We start from the raw sequence: 27,979 nt of genomic DNA, 5'->3' as shown, positions 1-27,979 counted from the left end.
CCAGTGGTAGAACATTGGAGAGTGGTGTGCGAAAATTTTGAAGTTGTGTGTATCAGTTTCTGCGATTTAATTTTCAACAAAAGGACAAGTCTTGAGAAAAATAGAACAATAAAGTGCCCATGCAAATACTTGATAGATATAAAAACCAAGTCTACATTTTAGCTTTTTTTTCATTTCTTATAGCTTGAAAGAGTGGGACCCCAGCACCAAGCAGGAAGTGACAGCCTATTAACAGGAAATGCATTTTTTAGAATGAGAGAGGTATATCATTATATGTTTATCTTGGAGTTGTCGCCCTTGTTTTACTGAGGACAGTATCTGATTAGAACAGGTAAAGAATTTCAATTTAACCATTTTAATAATTTTTCTCTGCATTTTGTATCCCACAGATGTTTTTTGAAGATAATATAGATGATGCAAAGTACTGTGGACACCTTTATGGGTTGGGAACATCATATGTGAATGGAGGGCAAGCATACAGTGGGCCAACTTCCAACAATAATTCCAATTCATCCTGATGCTGGCTACTGTACACTGCTTCATGCAGCTTTCAATTCAACAGGTTGTAAATCTGCATTTTAACTAGGCACCCAAATGTTCTTTTCCTTTGGGGAATCTTAATGAGATTTTTAACTGTTCCTAAGTTACAAGATGCTTTGCTAGGGTCCATATCCTTTTCATCAGTTGAAGATTTTTTAAGAAGATCAGTTTACTAAAGACAAAAACTGCACAGTTCTGTTAAACAACCTCTATGAACCAGCAATCAGATAAGTGCATTTATTTGGAACTCCTAAAAACTGATAGGTCATGGTATTTCAAAGTTTGAGAAAAAGAAAGTCTAAGGCCCAAGAAACAGGTTTGTTTGAAACTTCCTTCTTTTGCTTCAATGTGACAACTTATCTACTCAAAAAAGTAGCAAAACTGAATTGAGCTTATCACTTGTTGAACTCTCAAGACATTTTTTTGTGCAGTTTTTAATACAATGACACTGTAGATATTTAGTATTTTTATAGCAAGATTTTCATGTAGAAAAATTTGACAGGAGTAAGGACAGTGGCAAGTATAGTTATGATGAAGAACTGATTAAAATCTTTTTAAAGTTTTTTTAGATTTAACATGATCATTGTAAAAGATAGATATATATTGCTCTTTATGCATGCTTAAGTGTACATTCATTTTAGGATTGGACCAATTGTGTTAGATTCCCTTTTGCCTTTTCCCTTTTTGTGTTTATCGTACTTGCTGTTTAGATTTGATGGGCAAGCACAATGAAGCCAATATGTATGGATTTGAAACAATTTCAAATAATTTTACAGTGAATGCAGGATTTGGTTCTTCACAAAAACCTAGTGATTATCCAGCAATTTAAAGCAACATCTTCTAAAGAAAAACAACAACAACAACAAAAGGAAACAGAGTAATCTTTTTTAGGTCATGATATGTCCACCTTTTTTCACCTTCATGGAAAACATGGAATATGGTGAGATGATTAAATAGTAACTTGAAACAACCCTCCTACAAATCAAGCAAGTTTAAGTCTTTACCTTGGAAGTGCTTGGTTGGAATCTAACAGTTTTTACACTAGTGTAAAAAGGTTTGTTCATTGCTAAAGCATGCATTTATAAATATATATATCCAGTCTTGTAAGTAGTACTATAAGAAATTTTGCAACTAAAGAAAATTATTAAAGTTAAATGTTATGGTAATGATGCAAGGAAATCCTGGCTCTGTTTGGTTGTTTTGATTATTAACTTTATTTATATTATTGAATCACCTAACTTTTGTGGGAAATCATTGAATCCTAAGGAGTTTGAGCCAATTGTTACACATTTCATTATTGTAAGGGTAAATCTCCACCTCAAATCAACTTTTTTTTCATTACAATCACCACAGGCCTGTAAACTTTATATGAAAGGTGTTTCCTCTAGGCCTAACTCACTTTAGAAAGGTCTCCTTTTCAAACATCTCACTATTCTAAGGGTAAATCTCCACTCCATATCAGGTTTTTTTTCATCTACCATTTATACAATCACTGCAGGCCTGTAGATTTTAGAGGGAAGACATTTCCTTTAGGACTAACTTACTTTGGAAAGGTCTCTTTGTCTCAGTGGTAGACCATTGTAGCCTTGCCTTAGCTCACCATCACTCTGATGATTGTTTCTGGAATCTGGTGGCACTGATGTTGTGCTTGAATTTGAGAAAGCAATACTTAAAGTGAAACCTTACTTCAAGTAGCATTGGAAAGTGAGTGGGGATTGGAAATTTTTCTTAGTATTGAAATTGAAGTTTTAAGCTCTTAATGGATTTTCACTGTACAAAAGGAACAATGATGAAAAATAAATAAAAGAAAGGAGTTTTAGTTGGAGAGTAGGTAAAAAGGGTATGGTATTCTGGCTGCCAACACCATTTTTTCAGTGCTAAGTAAATTTAGACAGCAACAAGTGTTCCCAATTATGGTTATTCAGTTCCTCTGGCAAATTTATTGGCATGAGCACATCACCCACATTGAAAGCCAAGCATGAAGTTACTGGATCTTTTTCTTGAAGGTTGTGTCTTCATTACTACCATTAACTATTCATTAACACCATTTTTCACTAAAAAATCTTTATTTACAATCACTTATTCTGAAGTTCAACCCATACACTATAAACTGACAAGACTGTAAAGCAAGGTAGAATGCTAATATAAGATTGTACTTGACAAGGCAACATTTTACAACAATGACAACAGAACAAAAACAAACTATAGCTTACGTACCACATGCAATGAACATTTTTGTTGATCATACAAATCCAAAACTAACAAAAAGCATCCTTTACAAATTCATATAAGATTACAATGACAACATTACATGTCATACCTAACTCAAAGCAGTCTCTTTCTGGGTATTTCACTGGGAAATTAATTCTTTAAACCCATGATTAACAGTTTTTTCTCTTTCTAATACCAAATTAATACAACTGTAAACTTACTCTTTTCAAGCTCCCAAGATTCATTTCTGTATGTGAATGAATCTAGGTCCCTAGCTTAGACTGTCAGACTGAGCATCATACTTTTTTAAGTATCCTGCACACTACTTGCATAATTGATGCCTTGTTTGTGCAAACACAATAGAAAAGAGGAAGCTCTATTTGTATTACCAATTCATTTCTTTCCTTCCCTTGTTTAAGCAATTGCCTCGACATGGTCTGTTTATTTTCATATTATCAGTAATTGCACTTTTGGAAGTATGTCATGTTTCATCAGTTGTCCCTCTTATCTCCAAAGTAGATTCAGTGTGCATGACCTCAGTAGCAATTTGCAAGAAAAGTGAACAAATTAATGGTTTCAGTCTCAAGTATTCCCAAAATCCTAAATTTACAACAAAACCAAACACTTCAACTTTTGAAATTCCTCAAAATCTTTAACCCTTTGATCCCTAAGATGGCTCAACATTTTTATTCTCCTTACAATGTCATCCCTGAATCAAACATTATAGCCATGAAAATAAAGGAAACAATCAGCAACCAAAGAATCCCTTGATTTTTAAACAATTTGTCATCATCAGCATTTTAGGAAATGTAAACAGAACAGTATGGAGGACATGCATACTGGTGCTGGGGTTTCAAGTAAAACAAATATCTTCCCACTCGAGTGTGTTCATCCTTGAGTACCCACTGTCGGGGCATGCTGCATCTGTGCATCAGGGTTGTCAAAAATGTTAATGATTAACTGGACTTGTCAACAAAGTAGTGATACATAAACAATGTGCTTCCATGCTAAACATTGAGCTGTAATCATTCAGAAAAGTCAACACATTTTTTCAGGGTAGAGGGTAAAATGTGCCAGATGCAAACTTATTTTGACAACCCTGGTGCATAAACTATGTACACACCATATTTCCTAGAATAAACACCCAAGTTATTATTTAAAAATTCAGCTAAAAGAAAAGGAACTTAATTAAGGGGGTAGGATGTAATAAAAATTAAAATAACAGATAACGCACATAAAGGAACTCTGTAAGCACATGGAGGTAGAAATAACTGGAACTGACTTAAATGGAAAAGATGGTATTCTCCTGCCCCAATTCCCCTGCAGTTGAAGCTGAAATGGAAGTACTCTCCTGTCCTGATTACCCTGTAGTTGGAGCTGAAAAAGTTGTAAATGAAGTGGCAACAGGTTTTTATTGTATCCCTACTATTTAAAGAAGTGAGGGAGGAGGGGGCGCTTGTTTGGTATTGTGGCCTATAGGGTGGGAACCATAGGAGAAGGGTGTTTATTCCAGGAAATATGGTACATATTAAAACCTACTCGTGTTACAGCGTGGGGTGAGAGTAAAGGAATTGCCATAGTGCAACACTTTCTTGTGCTTACAACTCTCTTGTTGTAGTCTTTGGTAAGAGAGAATCACAAAACCTTCAGGAAATTGAACTCCTTTTCTCCTCATATCCAATCTGACCACTATGTATTTACAGCAATCTCATTCCAGTCTCTGCTTGCAGAAGACGCAAAAACTGAAGTCCATAAGATGGATTGTGTTGCGGTGCTGTTGGCATAAAATTCTTTTTCTTCCCACAAATGACTTTCCACATCCCCTGCACTGGATTGTTTCTGGAGATCTGTTACAGTTACAGGCAACCTCCTAAAAATAAAAAACGCAATGTTTGATGTTTCTGCACTCCATAATTAGGAACTCCCTGAAGATTTTAAATAGCTTTACACTAATAAGTAATAGCTCATACATGGGAAAATAAATTGTGAGATTACTGAAGCGAAAAGGAAGAATGCAAAAACAATTTTGAAAGAATAAAATTTTAAAAATCAAAATAAGAAAGACAAGAAAACTGATGAGGTCATTGTCAACAAAACTAGTTTTATAGATTGCAAAATTGGTAAAGTGTGTTTAAAGTAAATGAAGAGCAGGCTTTTCCTCAGTAAACCTTTAACAGTTGAGTAAAAAAGCATGTACCAGTAGGAAGGCATGCTTTAAATGTTGCCAGTGTACACTTTACCATTAAAATCAGTATGCATTTCCTCCATACTGTTCTCTTTACATTTCATAGGCTCTAACAAGGAGAATTTGTTCAACAATCATGAGCCTCTCTGACTGGTGTTAATTGCTTTGTATGTGTGATTCAGGGCGATGTGCTGAGAAGTTAGATGCTAGTCACTGAGAGGTCTAGTGCATTCACATTAACATTTGAGACTGGACAGTCCTACGGAATAACCCGTCGTGAATAATGACTTATCAGTAGAAGACGTAAAGAAGAGCATGAAACTATTTTTTTTTTTACTGTACCAACTGCTTATGAAACTTGTTCAACTGCTTAGGAAACTTCTATTCAAGGTGCGAGATAACGTTTTAACTGTTTCTTAATACAACAAATACTTCAGCACTGAGCCACAATGCAAGGAAACTCTTGTAAGGAAAAACACCTTCAGTTATTTCTTACTATGCATCACGAAATAGGATAGATTTGAGAAAGAACTAAAGTAAAAGAATATATGTTTATTCGATAAAAACAACACCTACACGCCAATTCGCACACTGCCTTGAGCACAAACACTAAGAAATACCAGAAAGATAGAGGTACTCACCATCCGAGGTTCGTTATTATTTTTTTCCGAAGACTCAGTTACGTTTATTGCTTTAGCTGCAATGAGAATAACCGAAAACTATCTGTGAGTCAGCTGTCTTTAATCTGCAAGCAACGCTAACACTAGCAAATTTTATCACACCATTAGCCTCCAAACTACCAAACAAAAATCATTGACATAAACGAGGGGAGACTGTCTTCCATAAATAAGATACTTACAATCAGTGTGATAGTAGCCGTACATCAAGTTTCTGTTCATTTTAGCAGAGGATTTTTGGCTGGCTAACGTATTGCTTCGACTGAAATCTAGTTCTCATTAGCGAGGTCCTCAAATGACAACTACACTATGTGCGACCTCACATGTGCGATTTTTTGGCGGGAGACGTCACTCACACCCAGACCCTGGGGATCGTGGGAAATTTAGTAGATTTAAAGACGATATGATATGATTGGTGCGCTTTTGTCTTGACGATTAGTAAGCAGTTCCTCTTATTTGCCGCCAATGCGGTAGTTACAGCTTTAATATTCTCTCGGCAACGATCAATGAAGTGAAGGCACCTTAAGGCATTGTAATCATTTTGTTCTTTTGCCCTTCTACACTTTTCTAAAAGTGATTTCCGCCGTCAATTTATTGACTATTTGATCTGATCGGAAGCAATTAATGTCATGCTTTGAGTCAGTTGTTGCTGACTCGTTTTAAGATCTGTCGAAAAACTTGGTAGCAGTAAAACAAAAAAAGGAAGAAAAAGTTAATCGCAGTTGTCACGCAAGAATACTTATTTCAACTTCGGAATTTTATTTTTTTAACCGTTTAAACTCCGGAAGTAAACAGTTCCACCCACTCACCAACAAGGGCCACGTGTGTCAAGAAACAATACCACCCAAAATAGACTCCATGCAAACATTAGCAGTGCATCTGGAGAGAAAAGATTACTCATGAACCCTCTTTCCAAGCCCTGTCTATCACACCCATCATGCAAAACGATTGGGCCACAAAATTACGTCTGCGTCAGCTAAATTTATGATTTTCTTACGACCTGGGTATGCATGAGTGATTATAAATAGTTATTAAAGTAAAATACCGGAACAGCAATTTTCCACTTCCTTCGAAATGATATTCGCTTTTCACTATCGAAATAGTTTCACGTAATGTGGATAGACCTGTTTGTTCGCTTAGAAGAGGGAAACGCACATCGAAAAAAGCGAATTTAGATTTGAATGATTTGCGCTAAGGTTATCTCGAGTAAGGTGATGCCGTCAAAGTGGTGGAAGAAATATTTCCCTTCATGTCGGATGAGAACAATAGGAGCTCGTTTGCAATCAATAGGTGAGAACAAAAAATTATTTCACACCACCTTTTGATCGTTAACGTTATTTTAAATTATTACCGACTTCATAATCAAGAGAGGCGAAGCCGGAAACAAACGAAAAGCTAAAACAAAAAAACAAAAAAGACAAAACAAAAGGGAACGCAACAAACAAACTCTGAATAAATGAGTGGAGGAGTATATGAATTATTGATTGATCGAATGAATAATAGAAAGGAGGGAGTAACTGCATTGGAAGGTTGGGGGGGGGACTAACACCAGTTGCAAAATGAGTTGAGTCATGTTACCACTACAAGAGGTCACCACGCGATCCAACACGTATTCCCCCATCCCCCCCCCCCCCTCTTGCAATGGTGGTAGCAAAGCAGTATCATGTACAAAACCTCGACGAACAACAAGGAATCGAGGAAGGGAGACTGTATTTGTTTTCCTAGCACTGTAGATTACTTCTCGAACTTCTGATGAAGTAGGGAAATGAACTTTCTGCGCAAGGTGTCTCAACATTTCTGCAATTGGTTGTAGCTTGAGCGATCTTGCTGAGCGTAGTCTCCGAAGTGGTACCAAGAGTTTTACCACTGCTTTGCAGTCACAACTTCTATGGCATTCCCTCTCTCTAACTCCAACTATTATTACTAGAATAACGTACTACTATAACCGTAAACTGCGTTGAATCACATTAAGGATTTCTTACGGAGATTGAAGGCAAGACATCATGGATTTCGAGTTCTCAAAATATATGTATATTTTCCCGTAAATTAATTTAAATCTTTTACAATGTTTATGCCAATACGAACGGTAGGAATAACTACAGATATTGGAGAAAAATATTGCAAGAACTGATCGCTTAGCTTAATAATATTGTAAGTGAAGAAAACTGTTGGATGGAAACTCTACAGGGCTCATATTAATAAATTAATGCCATCTATTGACAGCCATGTAAAGAAATAATTTCTTTATTTATGGGAAAAATATACTTTTCTTTCGAGTGTTCAGAGATCACTTACTCGTTGTCCTATGTTGTTTAGCTAAATCGTCCAAAATCTTTCAAGAATGGAGTTTAGAAAATTAAAGAACACTCTGGTCAGAAAAAAGAACTAAATTCGCACCTACTTGACGGGTAATAATTGGTCATAAAAATTTTGTTGATCACAGCCGCTGAAATCAACCTAATCCTCGCAAAAGACCAGTTAACAGAATTTGAACCTGTGACACTCAGCATTTGCGCAAGGGGAATCAGTCCAATTTTATTTCTTGTTCCCCAAAAAAAGGAAACTAAGGCTTCAATTTCAAAGTTAGTCAATGTTTCCGCTTCATTTCTTCTCAAAAAGCGTTCAATTGAAATTTTGACAAGTAACGAAAACATTTTTTGGGGCGGAGTTCCCTGAATAAAACGGACTAAAAAAGTTTTCCGCCTTTGGAAGTGGTGCATTTTTTTCCCGGAATAGCGCACATGAGTAATGTAAAGCGGCGAATTCGCGACGAGTCATGCAAGGTCACACCTAAACGCACCTCTACCTCCTACCTCCTGACATTAAAAAAAATTTATATAAAACCGTGTTCAAACGTAAACGGCAAATTCCATCTTTGATTTCGCTTACAAGGCCCAAGTTCAATTCTTGCCAATGGTCATTCAAATAACCGCGATTCTAAATCACTCTGATCTATGAGCAACCGTTGAGTAGGTTATGTATTCCAGAGAGCATTAGAACGTTGCACTTTAAGATCAATTAAACCCTCTTATTCATTTTGAAGGCCCGTGGACACTTGATGACATATTAAATGAGGAACGTAGCGTAGTACATCACAATGGCGAACAAAACTATCATGGCGGAAAAGAGTCCCAATTGAACTTTAATGAACACATTAAGACCTGTCTCTATGTGCGAGATTTTTCTGTTGCTGGTATCAAGCTGAAAAATAAGAAATGTGCAAAATTAGAATGAGCAAGGCTTTGGCAGCTTGTCGGCGGAAAGTGAACAACGACGTGTGTGAAAGGGGTGAGGGGGGTATTCCACCCTTGTTGATATTAAATACCCCTCCCCTTCCCTCCCCTCCCATCCTTCCTGATGTACTTGCCTTTTTCTCCACGTCACTCAGCTGTCGTTGAAGAGCCTGAATGCTGTCGATGGCCATACTAAGAGTTACTGGTTTACCTTCCGCAATATCAGAATACTGACCGGAAAGCTGAGAACTAGACGCCAGAAATCGGCAGCGAAGTCTGAAAGAAAATTCAGAGATAGGCTCAAACGCGTATGGGTTGGGAGAGGGGAGTTTGGAAGCGCGCTCAGTTGAACTCAATATTCGACGCTCTGACTAAAAGAGCTACGTCACCGGAATATCTTTATTAAAAAAGAAACACCTAAGAACTACAAATAAACCAAAAAAAAAAACAAAACAAGAAGAGGAGAGATGAGGAGAGAGGAAAGAAACAAGACGAAGAGGCCTGACACGGTTTGCACGAGAAAAAATAGTAAAACAAGTTGGGGTCTGGGATAGCTGTGCCAGAAGTAAAAGAGAAACGATGAAAATGAAAGTCTTCGGGATGTACTCGCGACTGTTACTCAAAAGAGTTAAAATACAAAATTTACTGGGGAAATATTCTAACCTGTGTTCCACAATATTTGCTTTTGGTATCGTTTTCCATAATGCAGCAAGTTCACTTGGCGACTTATCATCCTGTAACTCAGTCGACATCACCAAGAACTTGTCTTTTACTACGCTGGCAGCATGACCTAATGTAAAACCACGACATTCCTTTATACTACTCGCGCTTTACCAAGGATCTAATGATTATTTTTAGTTGCCCTCCCTCAAGGACTAAATAGAAAAGAGAGGCAAGCACTAAATTACTGCAAACCCTGTAATCTTTCTCCAATAAATTACCGTCAACGATTAGCTGGGATTTTTTCCTTCAGCTACTTTCTGATATCTCATAAAAAAAAATAATAATAAATAACACTTCATGGTCCTCTTATACTGAGCAACCTCTAGAAAAACATTTTCAAACTTTACCTGGCTGTAAAAATACGCTGACATCTGCAGAGGAGTTTGCAGGAATTATACCCGAGCTTGGTCGGACTCGATAACTCTCTGGAGAGGTTGTCTTTACCTGTAAAATGAAAAATTAGCACAGTATTAGCGAACAATGTCTACAATCTTTTACTATTCGCGTTAGGCTTGAGTTTTGCCCTTTTCTCCGATCCGGTCCTCCATTTTCGGAGGGGTAGCGGGGAAAAGAAGTGCGGGCTCATTTACCGAACAGCAGCTACTTACGACCTGTTGGCAGTCACGACAAAATTATATAAAGTAGTTCTATATACAAACATAAAACTACTGACCTTGAAAGCTACTGTTGACAAGGTGTTGTTGGTGAGCGACAACGATTGAAGAATTTCTCCAGTTGAAGTTGTTCCGGTGAAAACTAATTCCTCCGCTGGCCTGCAATTACCAGAATCGATCAGAATTACGTGCTACAATAATCATGGCGACACACTTCGCGATTTTATACGCCGATCGCCATGATCTGCGATATAAATCGCCAATATTTGATATGTTAGATGTCGGCGATTTTCGCCAGCGATCAATTTGCCGCGATTGGAGGATAAAATCGCCAAGTGTGTCATCGGCTTCAGTTTGAGGTTTGGCTAAAAACTTAGTAGATACGTCAAAACGAAGAAGGAGAACTTAAAAAAACAACACATATGCAAAGATTGAGAGAGACTAGAACGGGCTGCCTTACAACAATATGGAATCTGAAAGTTTATTAAACAATACTAACGTAATACTAAGCAGACTTCCTGTTCTAGTAAAGCCGTCTGGAGGTGCTCGTCTTTGTGATGATCTTGAACTTACAGCTCGAAGAGTGAGCTTTGTTGAATTATTCCTCTACACAAGAAATAAATGAGTCAGTCTTTAATCTAACCTTCCTCAACATGACTGGATATTCCCCAAAATTATTTCGGGGGTGTTTTATGGTCGTGTGTGAAACAGTAAAGGTCAAAGAAAAAAATTGTTATTTCATTAAAATCGTAAAATGAGAATGGTAAAATAAATTCATGAAATTCGTGGTTTCCATGAAGTTGAATTTACGGTTGCTTTGTCTTTTTCAACTCCACATGAGAAGAAAAAAAATCAAACAAAAACTACAACAAAATGAGCTGCACGGAAGTCAAGAGGTACATAAGCCGGTATCTTGCAGCATGGGTGGCCAAACAGGACTCCGCAAAGTCATGCCCACTTTCGAAGCCTGGTCAGCCAAATAATATAAGGTTTACGTTGTTCAGGTTAAGTAAATTTAGTACAGTGACTTTTTCGCATCACTCGCCAGCTTGCCATATCTGTAACATTCCCAAAAGGAACTACAAATAGACTACGACTAGAGGTCACAAGATTAGGAGCGAGAATCAACGGATTAAAGTCGAAAATATCAAACCTGCTTTGAATTCGACTGAGAAGATGCATTTTCAAAACTCTGGTCGGCTGCAGTAGAAGGCGCATCCTCAAACGTCACCTACAAGTAATTAAAATAACAGCAAGAAAAAAAATTGAGAAAATCGAAAGCTTACAGGCAAAACTCTGGTAAAACATGCGTTCGATTTGAATAAAAATTCCTGTGAATCTCATATCCCAAGAACTCGACAAAACGAACAAATTATGAGTCAAGCGGCAACAAAGAATTTCTTGGATGGTTGTTCTTTACAGCAAGACGAAAAAGAAGCTGGTTTGACCTTATAAGAGATGTTCTCCATAACTGGAAGTTTAGCCGATGTAAGATTAATCATATGTCTGACAAAGTTAATCCTAAGTAGCGGAAATGAAGGCCGTGCGCTCAGCACCGCTAGGGCAGATCATGTCAAACATTCGTAACAATTGAGTTGTAAGAAGCTTCGAAAACACGAAAATGATTTAACTGGGGCGAAGAGAAAACACATGGTGATGCCCAAGGACAACCATTTTTTCTTATCATTATTCGTTTTTTTTTCCGAGGAAAGGAATTGCGTGGGGAAGGAAGGAAATTGCCTATCTAACAGCCGGTTCGGTGAGAAGTCACGCAATGCTCAGCCAAGCGAGGAAGCATTACGTGACCTTCTACGTGACGAATGCGAACCAGACAACTCAGAGAAGGAGGGAAAAAGTGAAGGGAGATGAAAGGAGTGGATAGAAAAGGTGTCAAGAAGGGACAAATTATCGAATCACAAAGATGTTGAGTCATGGTTTGCCTATTCTGGAAAATTCGAGTTCTCGTTAATTCCCTGTGATCATTATCTTTGTTCTGACAGGCCGTTCTGCAAATTAAACTTTGGTCTAAGTTTGCGAAAAAATAAAAGAAATGCACTTTGTATGTGAAAGGAATGAATCTCTCTTTATGGCTTTGTTAAATTCTAAATCATCTGTACAAATGATGGAAAGTGTTATGAAATCCTTGAGAAGTTCATCTCCCGAAGTACCTTCTTTGTATTGGACGGAGGAGCCTCTTCACGCGCATCTTCACAACTGTCATCGTCAAAATCATTGCCTTGGTTTACGGTACCATTTTCAATGAGGTTATCTTCTGTACTGTTGTCAGATAGAGAAAAAATGTCGCATACGATATAAAATATTGGTCTGCAGTGCGTATTTGTGCAGGCTGAGCGAAAAATCAAACTCTGATGCAACATTCTTTATGAACAAACCCTTATTTATTTGATTGGGTTTTACAGATTTTGTGCTGGAAACACATTCAGAACCACAGAGAAACAGAGAGCCGAGCTTAATAGACTTAAACTGTTGTAATATTATCCTTGTGTTCTCATTGGCTAAGCATGTTCGGCACGATTTAAGCCTTAAATCTTGCCAAACATGCAAAATTTTTCGGAAAATCTTTCATAAGATCTCTGATATAAGCCCTTTATAATTTGATAAAACTTTGCAGAGGGAGGGCTGTTAAATGGGCCTCTGACAGGCTGGGGATAAGGAGACATGGCAAAGTTAGACGATTTGAGGGGGGAATTTTTTCACTTTCTGATTACAAAAAATGGTATTTGATATAAGAATAAAAGCACTAGTTACTTTACTACATACAGGTAGAAAAGATCAATAAAAACATTCAAAATACTTAAGTAGTAGCTGTAACCTAAGATAAAGTTAATGTTATTTTCCAGAACGGTTTGTGGTAGGAAAAACTTGTGCTTACCCTGTGGATTCAGTGATACCAAGACTGACAAGAGCTTCTTTTGTAGGTGGATAAGAATATTCATAGGGATCCTGTTAAGAAAACATAAGAAATATTATTCTATTCAACCTGACAATTTACAATTTCACCAATTTTCACAAATAAATTATCATCAGCTATTGGCTCTATGCTGTATGCTTTCAATTCACAACATGCCTAAATCACAAAATGAGAAACAAGTCATTATTTTAAATATGACTTGTACCAGCCTGATTCCACAAAGAGATGCTTTTGTTTAATTTTCCATAAGATCTAGCCCAGAGTTGGCAACCTCTTCTGCCTACACTTTGATCTAGGATAGTAAATCTATCCTAAAAGGCACTAATTTTGCGTACAGTTTATTCCTCTTATTCTCAATTTATTTTCACTCAGAGTTCAGGATAACCATGCAGAGGAAAACTTTTGAACTATCCAGTACTTACAGTTCCACCTAATCTAACAAGTAGCTTGTCTTCATCAACTAAATCCAAAAGTTCAGGTTTGTTTAAAAATCTGAAAGAAGTAAAAAATCATGAATTTTAATGACAAGGCTTGCATGCCAGCATGGATTTCTTGAATTGGAGTCAAGCACACCATCTCTAAGCCAAAATATCTCCTTAAGCAGCAAAAAATATCAAACAGTTCTTGAATAAAGTATAAATCTTAAACTGAACCTGATTTTTTTGACAGCTTCAGGGCTCAGCCATGACTTGACAATTTTCCATGTTGCTGTGGTAAAGAAACAAAACAGTTAAAACATGAATCCAAGAAGATGCAAGAAAGGGTACCCCCTACTTATAAAAGAAGTGATTTAGCAAAGTTGGTTGAGAAATAATTATTAGACTGGGGGAAGTTTGATGTCCTACCATCCTTGGAAACCCATGGGCCGTCAGTCGATTTTTAGTCAGGGTGGAAGAGCCCCTGAGACTGGGCTCTTCCACCTGACTAAAAATTTACTCACAGCCCCTGAGTCTCAGAGGATGATGTCCTGCTCTTAAAGGCATACTCTGACCAAAACACACCTCTAGAACAAAAATATTCACTGGATTAAGAGTAATCCTTCACAGCAAAGAGTAATTCCGTTGATCTACTTCAGTTAAATGTTTACGTTTTATATGTAGATCAGTGTGAATTAAACAAAAATACCTGATAAAATCCAGGGCATTTCCACAACTACTAGCCATGCTAATGATAGGAAAGGGAATATGTTTTACATTTAGTAACCAAAGGTGGACTTGCATCAGAATAAAGAAATTCATGTTATCCAGCTTAATTTCATCTCCTACCCAATGTCCATGGAAAGTAATCTCTGAAACAACTTATGATAAATTTTACAAAATCCAGGTCCTAAAACAGCAACAATAAAAGAATTACATTTTGTAACAGTTATTATTAATAATAATAATTATCGCTTGTGACTTAATTTTTTATTACCAAATATTGATGTCAGAATGTTGCAAAGTTAAAGAAAACTAAATAAAGATAAGCAACATTTTCCTAAGAATTGTATTCCATAACTCCACCTTCATATAAAAATGTAACATATTTTAATTATATCAAAGCTCACCATATTTGATAACCCAGTATCCTGCATGTCAAATAAAAACGTTACTTTTCTGCCAGGGAACATTTTCACCTACAAGCAAAAGAACTTTTTATTACTAACATAGAAATAAAATCATAAAATTCAACTGAGATACCATGAGCACCCTGATAAGTCAAAAACCTATCATTTTATTGCACTGGTAAACCCATAGAAAATTGAACTTCATTTTATAAAAGCAATCCACTGCACTTTCTACCTGGAGAGTTTAATGGTATATGTAAAACAAAGTCCACTTGGGATGTTGGGAGAACAATTTATCAAATGTATATATCTCCTGCTGATGTGCAAATATTGAGTGCAAAAAAGCTTCAAAAAGAAAAAAAAATTCAGGTAAAGACTACTTAAAGTTTTAATTTAGACAGTAAGTCAATGTGACTTACATGTTTTTCTAGGAGGAACACAAGGTATCTCTTCAATTCTGGATGTTGTTGTGGATCTTTTTTGTAAAGTTTTCCAATGTAGATGACTGGCAAGATATGATGAATATAATTATATTTAGTAAGTAACTGTCCCAATAATAAACAAAGTCACATAAAAAAGTCAAGTTCCCAAACATAGCTAGCCTTCTATAAAATTGAGAAGAGAGGTTGTAAATTTCAAGCTCGGCCACAGAGGAAAAAAAGTTGTTATTTTTTGCTAAAGCATTAGATTCAGATTTTCCTTTATCCCATGAGCACAGTAAAACAATCAATCACTTTCCTGATTGACTGCTGATGAGGTTAACCTTTTAACTCTTGTAAATGATCAAAATGTAGCTTCTCCCAACTACATCAGAAATCTTAAACCAAACAGATGACCAGAAAAAGACAAACTTTGTCAGGAAAGTTGTTGTTACCATCATGATGATAACACTGACTCAAAAGGAAATCTATCTAAAGCAGTTAAAGTAGGAGGAAGAGATTCCAATCAAATCTTGGGAGGTCAAGGATTGACCATTCAAATTGGTTAGAATCCCCATCTGAATAAGATACACCTGTCAAAGAAATCATCTAGATCAACCTTCATTTAAAAGATCTCAAAATAAATTCTCCCCACTTTTTGCTGTACATTTCTCATAGCAAATAGCTAAAATAATTTACCATGAAATCAGTCAGCATTTTCTCTTCCTCCTCATCACCTTTTGGCCTCATAGCATAATGATATTGTAAGCAAAAATAACTTATTGGTTCTCCATTGGTTAGAGGGGGTTAAACACTTACTTAACGTATTTCCATCTTTGTCCCGATTATATGGAAAGAGGAAACCAGCCTCAAACAGTCTCCGGTCTACAGAACGTTCTGTAAGTTCTGCACATGTAAATATATCATCAAAAAGTAAATCAAGACATGTTAAAAAATGTATTGAATAATCTATGCATCACAAATGCAATTATGTGCAAAATTGTATTATCAATCCTTTAAACCCTAATATCAGTATGCAACTTCACCACACTGTTCTCTGATATATATTTTTGGTATTGTTTATCCTATTACTTGATTCAGGGGTGTTAGATTTGGGAGAAATTAGAAGCTTATCACTCTTAGAGATTAAAAGGTAAATCAACTTGATTTTGTGAACAAGAGTAGTCCATTAAACATACCATTAACTCCAAATGATTTTCTCCATCTTAAACACTCCACCTAGCAGAAGAAAGTAGAAATTTAAATCATTTCATGAGCACAGAGAAGCAATGTTTCTTTATTTTAACAGTTTTTTGTAACAGAAGTTCAAAGCATGGTGCACCAAGCTTTACATGTAGATGTAAAATAAAGTTGATCCAATCCGTGTTATAGGTAAAATTACAAGACCATTTGGATAATACATTCTTGTTGGATGGACAGTGTCGAGTAGTCAACAACCGTAAGGTTTACAACAATGTCAGTGAATACAAAACTGTCAAATTAAAATTCCAGACACTTATCTTCAAGATTTCAAAATAATAAGGATGCAGATACTCTCAGGAAAGTTTGATTTATGTCCATCAATAAGAGAATCTAAGAATTATTTCTTCTCTAAGAGAGGTCCACTGAAAGGAAAAAAATGACTTAAATGCACATAACTTACCAAGACAGATAATGCAATGTCTACATCCTGCTTGCGAGATTTCAGAAAGCAACTCAACCAGAAGTCCTCATCACGAACTCGTTTCACGTCTTGTTCATCAAATTCTTGCAAAATTGCACCTAAAATCAAGGATTGGTAGCTTGTGACATTATGAACCCTTAAGATTAATACCACGCAATCTCTGCTCAATTCCTGTCTCCTACTCATCTTTTCGTGCACATCCACTTTCTATGACTCAATACTTAAAGGCTTGTTAATTTATTATAGGATAAGGAATTGGGTATAGGGAGATAAGATAAATGTGTACGCTTGAAAACTAGTGTCACTCGACAATGTGTTGTTGAATGATGAAACATTACATTTCAGACATAAAAAGAAATTAAAAATTATTAGAGGAGAAAAAAATCCTTAGTGCGAATGAAAGTAGCCTGCCTTAGCACTCAGCCCTGATAATGCGGAAAAATTAAATTTGAACCAAGAGAGAAAAGTAACTTGTAGGAAGAAAATGACGTCATTGTATTTTACTAACACCAAACTGATTAGTACCACAATGAAACTCTCGTTCATAAAATTTAAGACAAATTGTTTAAAATCTGTTAAATGGTATGGTTGAAAACATTTTAAATTAAGGAAATTCTCATCATCAAGTAATTATGTTTGAATTAGTATTCGATCTGAATAAAGTTTCCGCGTTATTTGGTGGCATGAACTGGTTCGAGATGATTCCTCTAGTTTTTTTACCGACATTCCTTACGAAAGCAAAAGGCTTCTACTACGTAAAATTTAACGTAAGCTGAAGCTAACCTAGTGAGCACAGTTTCCACGTTAATTTTCCATAAAATTCGTCGAACTTGCATACAAAAACACAGCTGAGAAATAACTCAAAACATGCAACTTGGGAAAGATTTACCGTTTTCATGAAAAAACCGCTGCCTGAGCTCATCGATTCGTTTGGCCTCTAACTCATTCTGTCAAAAAGAAAGAAACCGGTGGTATTTATTAATCTCGAAATCAAAACAAAATGCAAAATGCATGAATTGCAAGATTACCTCCTCTGCCATCTTTGAGTCACGGGTTTCATCGGTTTCTGTCGGAAGAACTCAGATTAGTTCGTGAATTTCTCGGACTATATTCGTCGCCGATCTACTCAGGTCGGGAGAGATGGCGGGAAATTCGCGTTCAGCTCACCTGTTTAATCCTTACAGGTAGATTTTACCATAAAACTGTCTACAAAATGCATTTTTGATGAGACCTTCAACTGAGAAGATCTTTCCCATAAACGAACTGCAAAATGACGTGACTTCGTAGGTGTAAATTACATTTCGTTCGAAACGACAGGTATGGAAGAACCGTTCATCAAAGGAACACTGTTTAAAAGAGTATTCGTTTTATTTTCGTCGGTAATTTTTGTCGTTGAACATTGTTCAGCCAAAAATATCGACATCGACTTGAATTTGGCACCAGAATGGAAACGAGAAATTACTCAGAGAGCGTCGGATTACGGTAAAAATTTATTCGTTGAGAAGATCAAGTTCTGTTACCTATGTTAAATTTAATATCAATCGATATCACAATCTTTCCCTGCTCTTTGTATCTTGGCAGAGAACAACTTGAACTGACGCTAACGAGGCATTGGTGCTCTTTTTAAAAGCTTAAAGCAATGTGCTGTGAAATTTGTTTACCAATTTATATTTGATTTTATACAGTCTACATCACTGATCGTTCTCTCTCGAATGAATGAATCATCGCTCTGCATAAACGACGGGAAAGGTTCCAGATATTAATAAGCCTCGACAGCTAACCGCTCCGTTGGAAATAGGCCATCAATAGGGCCTCATATACTCACCGTTATCTTAAGGAAAATGTCAGTGATACTTTTTTATTTGTTAAGTACACCATAGGGTGCCAATTTGCACTTCGGCTGGTGGTTAATAGAGGTCACCTTGATTAGCGTTTCACTTCTGAGGACTTGTGGTTTGCAGGTTCCATAATTTTTTGGATAGGTTGAAAGCCTAAAAAAGCAGATCAATTTACGTGTAAAACGAATCAAATGATTTTCCATCAACTTATAGAAGCTATGCACGCTTTTAATTAGGCTAGAATGTTTTGGTTATGTCATTTGGATGTGATGATACCAAACTTTGTCAGCTGGTGAATGTGATTAAAAATCATATCCCCTCTCTATCCTATCATTTAATCTAATTTTAAGCTGGTAGATTTGTGAAAAAATGGTATGTGGTTAAAGTTGGATTTTGTTTGCTTTGTAATTTTTCACCATTCATCTTCACATTTCTGTAACTGTAACTCAAATTTGGGGAGCAGAGATAGTGCAGATCTCCTGCTGCTGTATGCAGATGTTTATTAGTGGACCCTGTGTCACATACGAGTCCAGTTAATTCAATTTATAATTTTAACTTTTTTGCTTTTGATATTACAGATCTCTTCAAAATTTGTATTTGCATAACTTTTTAGGCAGATTTCTAATGGTTTTTTCTCAACTTTACAGTGGACCACATCATTCTTCCATTCATTTCTAAAGAACTCAATGATTTATCAGTTCCCAATCTTTCTGGAACCATCAAAACTCCATTAGGAAATGTGCAGTACGATCTCAACCTGTAAGTTCTTTTTTAAAATGTCTCAAGATCAACCTGGATATGGAGATTTGTTTAATTTTTCCTAGACTGTATGCATAACTGTACCAACTTTTATCAATATTTTAACCAGATGAGTGAATTGTTTGAATCATAGTTTCAAATTAGTCCAGTCTTATACTATACAATTTGATGTATATTTTTAGGATCAAGTTGTCCAATGTAGTGATTAAGAAGACCAATGTTTCACTATTAGCTGATCACGGGTTACGGATTTCTGCTAATGAAGCCTCAGGAAATATGGCAGCTAATTGGCACTACAAAGAGAACTCTTGGTTTGTTGTCAGTAGATATGTTTCTTAAGTTGTTTTGAGGGAGAAAAAATGATAGAAAAAAATTAAAATTAAAAAAAAAAAATATGATTTAAATCAAAATTGTATTGTCTACATTTTAGGGGCAAGGTGGTTGAGAGCATTGTTTTATCATTACTAGTTGTAACCTTCAGTTGATGATTTTCTTCTGGAAAATGGGTATTTTGCATGAGTCTTGCAGTATATTGGACTAAATCAGCTCTGCTCTGGTTATAATGTCAATCTGGTGATTTAGTATACAGAAGGAAGGGATCACTGAAGAAGAAAGCCCCCTCTCCCCCCCCCCCCCCTACCCAAGCTCTGATATTCATACTACTGCTGGGCTCCTGCTGAACCTTATTGTGTGGCCAGACAGTCCTCTAGACTAGAATTGCCTTCTGCTGTGTTGACGATTGGTAAAAAGTACTGTCTGTGTGTGCATGGGTATTTCTGAGTAAGACTGAAGGAGTCTATACTGCTGAACTCAGCTCTCCTCCGGGAAAACCCTGATCAGTTGGCCAATTATTGTACATTAGTTACTGTCTATTGTGCTAGATACAATTTTACCATCAGTTCCAAAATCTAAGATTTAAGAGATTGTGAGTATATTAATTTTTTGAATTGTTTTTGTTGATAAGGCCTCACATCTCTGATTCAGGATCATGTGACCTATCAATCAAAGACCTGTCACTTGGAATGGCTTTCTATGTTGATGGTTAGTACAAGCCTACAAGTGAGATACTATTTCATGAAATGCATACTTTTTAATCCTAAGTGGAGGCTTTGTGATTTTTAAAATTTACAAGATTTTCTGAACATTTCTCCAAGTATCCTGTTATGGATCACCTTTGTACAGATTCACCAAACTCTGTAACAACCTGTGACTAACTTAATATTCTAAATATTTTGTTATGTCTGGCATTGAAGGTAACTTGGGAGAGAAGAAGGGAAAAGTCAGTGCAAAAGACTGTACCATGAAAATTGGCTCTGTGCATATCAAGTTCAAAGGAGGTGCAAGGTAATGATTTATATTGCAACTGCATACATCATAGTCGAAGAAACAACAGTTATAATGATGGTCTAAAGCTTTGCCACTCCACCTTCCATAGCAGGAAGCAACTAATTTTGCTGATTTCTTCCAGATTCAAATCCTACTTGTGTAGATAACACTTTTTTGGAAGGATATTTCCAGGAATAGGGCCAAAATGTGCAAAATCCAGTTTTTGACTCAATTTGAGTAGAATAATATAGGGTTTTCATATTATATCTTGGTGAAGAGGTTGGTTTCACTTCCAGAAGAGACCAAAGAGGTAATTTCTCTACATAATAAAAATATACTTTCAAGTTCAGGTGACAACTAGGAACAAACCATGATTAATATTGATTTAATACTAGATTTACAGAACTAAAACCATAAGCAATGTATGGGAGAAAGTGGAAAGAGTAAATTCTCAAGTAGTGTTAGATCTTGAGTGTGAAATACTTAATTCAACATTTTCCTTCCACAAGCTGGTTGTAATTTTTATGTTATTTTGTTTATTTCTTCACAAGCTGGTTGTATAATTTGTTTGCTGATGGCTTGGCATCAAGCCTTAAAGACCAACTCTCCGCTCAGGTAAAAGTCACCGGTAATAACATTTAAATTTATTCATAACTGTGAAGTGATTTTTTATAAATTTTTAATTTAATCTTTTCAACCCAATTATGTGCCAGTTAAAACACTGACAAGTACTGTATTTTAGCACAAGAGCTCACACATTTTTCTGAGTACTGATCCCATCATTCTTTCTCAACTTTTTTCAAACCAACATGACTGTTTTCTGGAATGAAGGTTTTGAGTCAAATCACATGGCTTGTTGAGCAATGATAGCAGTTGTTGTGAGAGTGCCACAAAGTTGATATTATCTGACTACACTAGTAAAACATTTTAGCTGACGGTAATCCAACCTGTACATATAAAGCTCATCCATTCTCCATCCTTCAGAGTTTCACAGTTTGATGATGAATGATTTCCATATTTTTTTTCCAAAAATACAAAACTTGTTTGTATTGAGTACACACTGATTGACTACCAGTTGTTAGTAAAATTAACATCAATTTCCATATTTTCTCACTTTTAATTGTAGATCTGTAAGACTGCTATCAGCCTGATTAGCTCCAAAGCTACTCAAGCCTTAGACAATTTCCCTTCAATTATGAGGAAGTTTCATGGAGTGCAAGACTGAATGGAAGGAGTTGAGAGAAAATCCTAGCCCAGCTTTATTTTCCAAAGTGCTTTCATTGTTACTTGTGAAAAAAATATAAATACAGGGCTGTAGGCAATGTCCATAGATTATCCATGAAATTGGTAATGACTTAAACTTATCAGGTAGAAGTTGCCATCTTGATCTAACACCACATTCTTGTAACTATATACAAGGAAATGTGTGGCAGAAGGAGGGATCAATTAAAGATCTGATCTTGGGACATTGTACCACCAGGTCAGCAAAAAATGCTGGTAATAAAATTACTGTTTAGTCACCAAATATTATATTTTTATTACGACAAGTGGAAACAGATGTGTACTTGTGCAAAGAGAAGTCTTGCAATGAATGTTGGATGATATTTAAGACAGATCCAATAAAACTTTACAATGTTTATATACAGATCTGGGCTCATGCTTGTCTGTGGGAAATGGTCAGTTCAGCTCCTTAGACTAATCCTTGCTACTTATCATGCAGTAAAAAGTAAAGCAACTGTTTTGCTCCATGTAATAATTTACTTTATTATACATTTCTGCATAATTCGCAACCTGTATATAATATTTCCCATCATAGAAAATTGCATCCAAATGAAAGACTGACAAACATTTTCTCAACTAGTTTAAATGACATCTTACAATTATATTTAAGGTAAAAGGAAGCTCATTGGTACGATCTCTATATCTATCAATTAATATCTTTTCCAAAGACCTTTGCATATTCACTTGAACAGGCTAGTTACATGCACATATCTCTTTGTTGCTGTAGTCCTGACACCATTTTAATTACTGAAATGCACGGTCAAGTGTCATAGATTTATCAAAAATTATAGATACACTATGTACATCCAGAAATGTGTCCCAAGTTCTGATGCATCATGAGATAAGAACATTGCTACTGCAATTAATTCTTTTTTTTCCATGGTAGAGCACCCACTCTATTTCAGCCTTATGAAGAGGACTTACACTATGCTGGCTAACATCTTTTTTTATGATCCATGGGTCAACATCCTCTGATCTCCAGAAATTTCCTGCCTGACATTCAGCTAATAGTTTGAGGCAAGCTGGCAGTCTGAGTCACCACTCTATACTCATAAAAGTGCAAAAATGTCTGCCCTATGTTCCAGCCCACAGCAAGAGATACAATGTATCCCACCACTACCAACAAGACAGGATACAGTAGCACTACAGTACTTCGAAGAAATGGTAATGCTGTGGATATTTACGAAAAAAAAATCAAAGAGAAGTTAATAATCAAATACTCATGCAAGCAATTAAATCATTTTGAATGTTCATGAAATTTTCATGGCTCATCGATTGAAAGGGTTGGCAGTCATTTTCACAGTTTTGAATAACTTTTGAAGCTCATCAATTTCACATTTATGAGGCTCAAGTAAATGCTCCTCTGAACAAAAAACTTTGTGAAAGTATATTTAAGTTTAGTGTTAAATGGGAAAGACATTGCTAACAGAGGCAGGAGGTTGTTATGTCACAGCAATGAAAACATCAACAGGTTTAAAAGACATCATCACTCCAAAACAAAGTAATCTGACCAAGATACATTACATGTAATCAAAGTGATATCCCCGAAAAGGACAGAATATCAGTGAGCAACAGAGCAGCATTGCAACTGCAAGCTACATCACTGATAGTCAGAATTATAAGGAGAAATCATAATAATTATACATATCTGAAGAAGTAAAAACTCACCGCTGTATCCTAGGAAAGAAATATAAATATAATACACCAAAGCTATGAGCCAAAGAGAGTTTCCGATAAACCTTGATATGAACCAGGGATTGTCTATGATAACTGAAAGAGACAAGGAGAGTTAAGGTTATTCATTAGACCAACTTTGAAAAGCTACCATGGTGCTGTCCTCACCCTTATTTGTCCTTTTAATACCAAATAGGAGCAACATGCACCCATGAACTTTCCAAGCTTGTTAAAGAGTGCAGTTTTTTTATTGTTTTTTTTTTTTTTTGTTTTTGTTTTTTTTTGGGGGGGGGGGGGAATATACAGACCTTTTGCCTAGCTTTGCAAAAGGGAAACGCATAATACAAGTCATTCATATTCTAGTACTTCTCAAAGTGACACTCCTGGGATATTACCACATCAATGTACTACTCCAATACTACAAGACTAACTGAAGATAATTTGCATAGCCTTTGATGAAAGGGGCAGAGTGATTCCCTAAAACTAGCATTAAACTAAATGTACATGAATTGCCAAACAGCTTCCTAGAAAATTCATCTAACATAACTAAACATCACATGCTTTCGAAAACAAATGCAAAACATCAGAAAACCATCACCACACGAAATATTTATAAATATAATTATGTTGTGCTTTGATATCAACTCTGGTTCAAGTATTTATAACCTTTGTTCAAAACTCATCAATGAATGTTAGTATTAAAACTACTCCTCAAACAAGGAATAAGAAATGCAATATACACTTCAAGTTACTATACACAATTAAAGTGATCATCCATTTCAGCTACTAACAACTGGTTAACACAAAAAGCATATTTACTCTTCATACAAAAGAGTTGGATGACATGTAATATTAACAGCAAAGGGAAGAAAGCATTTAGGTGAACATCAAATGCATAGGCCCATTCTACTCTTTGTCCTGGATCATGTGTAGTGGATATCCTCAGGTATCTGTTGCAAAAGAACCTATAGGGGTAAAAGAACCATTATCAGATACAGTAGCTTACTTAACAAAGCATCAAATAATTTTTTTCCATCAAACAAGCTCAGAAGAAGATACAACAAGCAATCAAGGACAAGCAGATTCATTTTTAGTGAGTGACTTTCACTCGCATTTAAATATGAGACGAGAACTCAAGCAGAATGTTTGCCAAATGGCTACCAAAGGAGAGGATGTGGTCGAAATAATAAGCAAACTCAATAGCCTTGTGGTACTAACTTACCATAATAATGATGCAATAATGAGACCCACAGCAATGCAATCCACAAATACAACCCATAATAAAAACTTTAAAAATCCTAAAAAGGGCAGCTTCAACATAACAGCAAAGCCAATAGAAGATGCTGAGGATGTAAAAGGAAACAAGGACTAGTTGAGTGCTGAAGGAAAACAAAACACTGCAACCAAATTCACCAGTCAATTATTTTGAGTGCAAAGTTACTTATGAACAAAAGCTATATCAGATTGATAGAATTAACTTGTCAATCTTTATAAGCTTTCATACCATTTTCTGAAGAACGCTTTAAAGTAATCTAAACTGAAGACAATTTGACTAATGTCAAGTTATCAAATTATTCTTTGGTCTTAACCAGTCACGTTCAGTTCTCTCAAAACCATTCCACTATAACCTCAAACTCAGGGTAACTCTGATTTTCTTTTGTTCCCTGCTTGTTAGATTTTTCTAACGCTAACCATTTACTTCCAGTCATATAGAAATAGAACTTCTAAGAGCACATGATCCTGTTCAGGGACTTGTCACCAACCCCATTTTAAATCTAATTCCCTATTAAACAGATGTTCAACATCTCCTTTCCTGTGACAAATACTGGTACAAAAGGGTAACTAATACATGAAATAAGTGTCTGCAGTGCTGGTTACTTACCACACAACCAAATACTAAGCAACACAAGAAAAGCAGGATCATCCCTTGCCCACTGGTCTTTTGTTTCTGTATGAGACAGGAAAGTCAACTATATGTTCCAGTAATAATCACAACATGAGCTTCTGATGAAAGTTTCTTTTAAAAAAACAAGGCAGTGCTTATATATCCCAAAAAAATCTAATTCTAACATACCTCTAGAAAATGTTCTTTACTGAAAAAAATACACTAAAAATATACAGATTTTCAGTAACAGCAGTACACCTTGAGGTGAGCCATTTTGACAAGTAAGTGTCTTCTGAATTGTCATTTGATAAAATAAAGAATGCAGGATAAATTGCCATACACTACTACCAAAAGAACAAAACATGTTTAGTCTAAATATTGAGTGAGTAATGCAGTAGTGCAGTGATGATTGAAATCTGACAAGGAAACGAGTATGAAAAGCCATGCCAGGAGAGAGCTTTTGTCACTTGAGTAAAATAACCATGGTTTACATCTACAAGGTACTTACGTTTGTGGTAATGAAAATTTCTGTATCTGAAAACAGTAAAAGACCAAGAACAACATTGATTATGAATATAATTATTTGAGCAAAGCAAGTATGGGGTGTTGCTTTACAATACACCCTTCTAGGAGGGGGGTCTAAGGGCATGCTCCTGCATAATTTGAAATTTGAAGTTCTCTGAAATGTGATATCTGGCATTCAGGGATGTATGTGAGTAACTTTTTTTTTTTATCCAGCCACTGATGTCTGCAGTTTTTGCCATCTACTAGCTTCTGATGACAACCTCAGATCACATACTTTAATTGCATTCAATGGAGGCAGAGAAACTTGAATTGTGTCTCGGTCAATATACGTCAAGGATGCTTCTTTGAGGGTGAATAATATGACAGATTTGCAGGCTCCAATAGCATTGCAATAAAAATCTAAACTCTACTCATAACAACCAAACAGTTGGTCATCAAAAGAGAGTTTGGACAACGGTAAACATAACCACAACTTGAATGGATTCAACATCAGATTCATGTCATTATCAGAGTAACTTAAATAACTGATGATGTCTTCGTCTCTGGTTTTCAAAATGTCAGTCACTGTCTACAACTACAGCCTTTTTTGGAACTTCTCTTGAGCAGATGAATCAGACTACCAAGTCTACTTCTAGTGCTGTACATGTACTTCAAGGCATTGACTTACCTATGAGCACACCTTTTGATGTTTCAAAAAACAGTGGAACAACAGAATACAGGGCCACTTATCAACTTGTCATTCAATCAAAGTGTTCAGCCTAGTTCTTCAAAACATGCTGACGAGGTGGACCTCAGTGGCTCTGTATTCTGTAGTTGCTCTCAAAAAACTGCTAGAAATATTAGGACAGTGTGATAACTGTGACAGAAAATAAAGTGAAATTTTATGTTACAAATTCAAGAATAATTTGACAAAAAAAGGAAGAATCAACAAGAGGAAAAAGTTTCATTTCGAGAACGTATATCTTAACTTTCACACCAGTTAAAATGAACTGGTTTCAACCGTCACATCAGGTGAACAGCTCATCAAAGTCATTCATGAATACAAACTCGCATGTTTTAGAAAAAAAAATTATGTGTTCTCAATTGAGCATAAGCTTTCGCAGGTAAAATATACGGTACTATGTTTATAAGGTCTTGCTTTCTGGCAGACACGTCAAGCTGACACAGCCAATTATACAAGCGTGGCAACCTTAAAAGCTGGCAAGTCAAGAATTTCGCCCCGTATGTTGAAATCATGGAAGAAACAACATACTTACACTTTTCTTGGTGATACGCAAAGGTAGAGCATCTGCCACAGGGCAAATTCAAAATCCATATGCCGATATTTTAAGATCCGACGAAGAAACTTGTACTGCATCGAGGTCGACATACATCGCGAACGCTTCTTTGAGGGCGAATGATAAGACGAATTTGCAGGCTCCGGTAGCATTGCAATAAAATATCTATATTCTATTTGTAATAACCAAACAGTCTGTCATTAAAAGAGATTTTTGATTTATACGCCAAATTATCTTGTACCTTAGCAGTAAGACTGCACAACAAGTTTGTTTTCGGTTAATATTCTGCGCATGCGTTGACACGTCAAAGTTTTCCATGATTCTTTGCAGGGAAATTTCCCTCGTGACATGTCACGCAAAATCACAAACACATCACGCAGAAAGGATACTGGGCAAAAGCACTGTTTCCCCAATCTCAAATCGAAACGAAAACAATCAGAAGAATGTATCATCAGCCTTTCTCAATTCTTAGGCAAATCAGTAATATTTGGGAAGTTATCATCACGTATAATTGGTTATTCACCATCCAATAAAATTGTCACGTTACATATCATTACTCAATATTTGTACTCCGTGGAGTCTTCTTAATCTTTATATCATGTGCTTAGTTGATTAGAATCGGAATGACTGTTAGCGAACTTGCGTACTGA

At 36.1% G+C, this 27,979-nt stretch overlaps 5 protein-coding genes across 7 annotated transcripts in view; 2 read left to right on the top strand and 3 right to left on the bottom strand.

Moving 5' to 3' along the window:
- LOC113669866 (CCR4-NOT transcription complex subunit 7) overlaps positions 1-1,719 on the top strand; it is a 3,977-nt gene extending 2,258 nt beyond the window's left edge. For both annotated transcript variants that reach the window (XM_089192183.1, XM_089192184.1), the window contains exons 5-6: positions 184-261; positions 390-1,719. In XM_089192183.1, the coding sequence (XP_089048309.1) occupies positions 184-261; positions 390-518 (207 nt within the window). In that variant the 3' untranslated portion in view covers positions 519-1,719. The remainder of the gene's footprint in view (positions 1-183; positions 262-389) is intronic.
- A 2,440-nt stretch (positions 1,720-4,159) lies between these two features.
- On the bottom strand, positions 4,160-5,964 carry LOC149035834 (uncharacterized protein CG13380-like). Its single transcript, XM_089192188.1, has 3 exons — positions 5,796-5,964; positions 5,578-5,633; positions 4,160-4,621 (listed from the first exon to the last, which is right to left on the bottom strand). The coding sequence occupies exons 1-3, from the start codon at positions 5,833-5,835 to the stop codon at positions 4,460-4,462; spliced, it is 258 nt and encodes an 85-aa protein (XP_089048314.1). The 5' UTR covers positions 5,836-5,964; the 3' UTR covers positions 4,160-4,459.
- A 1,657-nt stretch (positions 5,965-7,621) lies between these two features.
- LOC113669865 (motile sperm domain-containing protein 2) lies at positions 7,622-18,039 on the bottom strand. Its single transcript, XM_089192181.1, has 20 exons — positions 17,793-18,039; positions 17,654-17,711; positions 16,744-16,862; positions 16,280-16,319; positions 15,900-15,986; positions 15,081-15,166; positions 14,662-14,730; positions 14,381-14,441; positions 14,241-14,279; positions 13,769-13,823; positions 13,538-13,607; positions 13,077-13,147; positions 12,352-12,460; positions 11,337-11,414; positions 10,683-10,789; positions 10,243-10,342; positions 9,917-10,013; positions 9,510-9,636; positions 8,981-9,122; positions 7,622-8,814 (listed from the first exon to the last, which is right to left on the bottom strand). Exons 1-20 carry the CDS (start codon positions 17,802-17,804, stop codon positions 8,680-8,682), a joined length of 1,662 nt encoding a protein of 553 aa, XP_089048307.1. The 5' UTR covers positions 17,805-18,039; the 3' UTR covers positions 7,622-8,679.
- Positions 17,898-22,334, top strand: LOC113669860 (bactericidal permeability-increasing protein). The gene is made up of 7 exons (XM_027185940.2): positions 17,898-18,246; positions 19,250-19,361; positions 19,544-19,672; positions 20,326-20,402; positions 20,615-20,705; positions 21,239-21,302; positions 21,814-22,334. The coding sequence occupies exons 1-7, from the start codon at positions 18,084-18,086 to the stop codon at positions 21,910-21,912; spliced, it is 735 nt and encodes a 244-aa protein (XP_027041741.2). The 5' UTR covers positions 17,898-18,083; the 3' UTR covers positions 21,913-22,334.
- LOC113669858 (protein unc-50 homolog) lies at positions 22,200-27,627 on the bottom strand. 2 transcript variants are annotated; one of them, XM_089192186.1, is made up of 7 exons: positions 27,309-27,627; positions 26,036-26,061; positions 25,525-25,590; positions 24,865-24,985; positions 24,471-24,607; positions 23,637-23,738; positions 22,200-23,138 (listed from the first exon to the last, which is right to left on the bottom strand). In XM_089192186.1, the coding sequence occupies exons 1-7, from the start codon at positions 27,479-27,481 to the stop codon at positions 22,969-22,971; spliced, it is 795 nt and encodes a 264-aa protein (XP_089048312.1). In that variant the 5' UTR covers positions 27,482-27,627; the 3' UTR covers positions 22,200-22,968. The 2 variants fall into 2 exon arrangements, with proteins under 2 accessions (XP_089048312.1, XP_089048311.1); XM_089192185.1 differs by having other exon boundaries at positions 24,462-24,607; positions 27,309-27,618.
- Between the last annotated feature and the right edge of the window lie 352 nt (positions 27,628-27,979).

This window comes from Pocillopora damicornis, chromosome 13 (assembly GCF_964200805.1).
Source record: "Pocillopora damicornis chromosome 13, jaPocDami1.2, whole genome shotgun sequence".
NCBI classification, from domain to species: domain Eukaryota; kingdom Metazoa; phylum Cnidaria; class Anthozoa; order Scleractinia; family Pocilloporidae; genus Pocillopora; species Pocillopora damicornis.
This window is presented reverse-complemented; position numbering and strand designations above follow the sequence as displayed.